This window comes from Loa loa (assembly GCF_000183805.2).
Source record: "Loa loa unplaced genomic scaffold supercont3.1918, whole genome shotgun sequence".
Taxonomy (NCBI): domain Eukaryota; kingdom Metazoa; phylum Nematoda; class Chromadorea; order Rhabditida; family Onchocercidae; genus Loa; species Loa loa.
Window position 1 is genome coordinate 1 of NW_018110097.1, and position 1612 is coordinate 1612.

At 34.3% G+C, this 1612-nt stretch overlaps 1 protein-coding gene across 1 annotated transcript; it reads left to right on the forward strand.

Annotated features, from left to right (window-relative positions):
• Positions 1 to 422: 422 nt before the first annotated feature.
• On the forward strand, positions 423 to 1336 carry LOAG_15408 (hypothetical protein; the record flags this gene model as incomplete). Its single annotated transcript, XM_003150899.1, has 2 exons — positions 423 to 692; positions 1106 to 1336. 2 exons carry the CDS (start codon positions 423 to 425, stop codon positions 1334 to 1336), a joined length of 501 nt encoding a protein of 166 aa, XP_003150947.1.
• Positions 1337 to 1612: the final 276 nt, after the last annotated feature.

Below are 1612 nucleotides of genomic sequence, written 5' to 3' on the forward strand. Positions count from 1 at the left end.
TATATATATATATATATATATATATATATATATATATATATATATATATATATATATATATATGTATATATATGTACATATATATATATGTATATATATAATTCCCTGCCTATAACCGTTGACAGGAGAGAATAAGTTGTCCTTGAACAGGCTGTAATGCTGAATTGCAAGATGTTTCGTGAATAAGAGCGGGAATTTTTCTTGCATTTGTATAGCTTGTAATATTACAGAAACAAATGGTGACTGGTCATAATCTACTTCCAGGAGACATAAGTCAACTTCTCGAGATTAGTTTCTCCTAAAAATTACAATTATTTCCTAAAAGTAATGCAAGGCGCTCTATAGTTGTTTTTGAAAGTTTTTTCATATTTTGTTTTTTGGATATTATTTGAATGCAACGCGTTATAATTTACTTTAGACAAATGTCACTGAAAATTTTTGAAGCTATGAATATTTTATTCGGAATTGTCGCAGTCGCATTCGCATTCGCATTCGTATTCGTATCCACTGGGGCACAACGAGGCGGTAGCAAAGCGCTGGGACAAGGCGTATTTTATCCGCTGAATATGTCCAGTTCCTATGATGGAAATTTAACGAATTTCGAATGGAATGTGTTGAAATATATGATACATCCAAAGGCAGCTACTGATATGATTTTTGAGGCTTCTAAAATAGGATTTAATAAATTTATGGTTAGTTCAAAGGATATTTTCTTTTTCTTAGCTGTCGTAGAAAAAGGTATGACATACTTCACTTTTAATCTAGTAAAATCTGCAGAATTTAGCAGGGATATGTTTATCGTTTTTAGATTCTTTCCCAAGACACATATTCCGCATTAAGCAGATTCAAACCAACCTTTACCACCCAACAGTCATTGAGAATCAGACCAATGATCGAGACCAAAAAAAAAGACCCAATGTCACACGTTTCATCCAGAAAGTAGCAATGAACGACCGAACTTTCTTAGCAATTTCAGTTTAGAACACCAAGTGCAACTGTAGCGTTCCAGTGATGATCTTGATGTATCTTGAAATCCTCTTACAAAAGCTTTATTGACCGTACACTTTTAGGATTATTCTTAAAACTGAAGACCATTATTCTTCAGAAGAACCGGGACACCTACATCTATTTGCCAGCTTTGATCGGCGTGATATCGGCGTTTTTAACCGTATTATTAATAGTTCTTCTGAAGTCCATTTTCAAGCGCTCTCATTCACTATTGCGCCTGATCGGAATCAAGCAAACAAGTAAGCAGCTGGGTGCCAAAGCGGATGATAAAGCGATGCTCATCCAGAATAAAAATTTGGATCACAGTATGGATAAAGTACTCGTGTAAACCATCTCGTTCGTACAATTCCTGGTCCTGAAATTATCTGTACCTTACTTGATGCAGTTCGAAGTAAACTTCAGCCAATAATCCTGCATGGTTGTGACAAAGAGCTTTATCGATGTTATCTTTTTGTTACAACTTTGCTTTTTACTGATTATTCCTTGGGTTTATTTGTTTCCATAATCTTGATAAATTTCTTAATTTCATTATGCGCCTACCAAATAACACCACATACTCATCAAGGTTTAAGTATTCATGTGAGCAACGGTTAACTGAAATGCT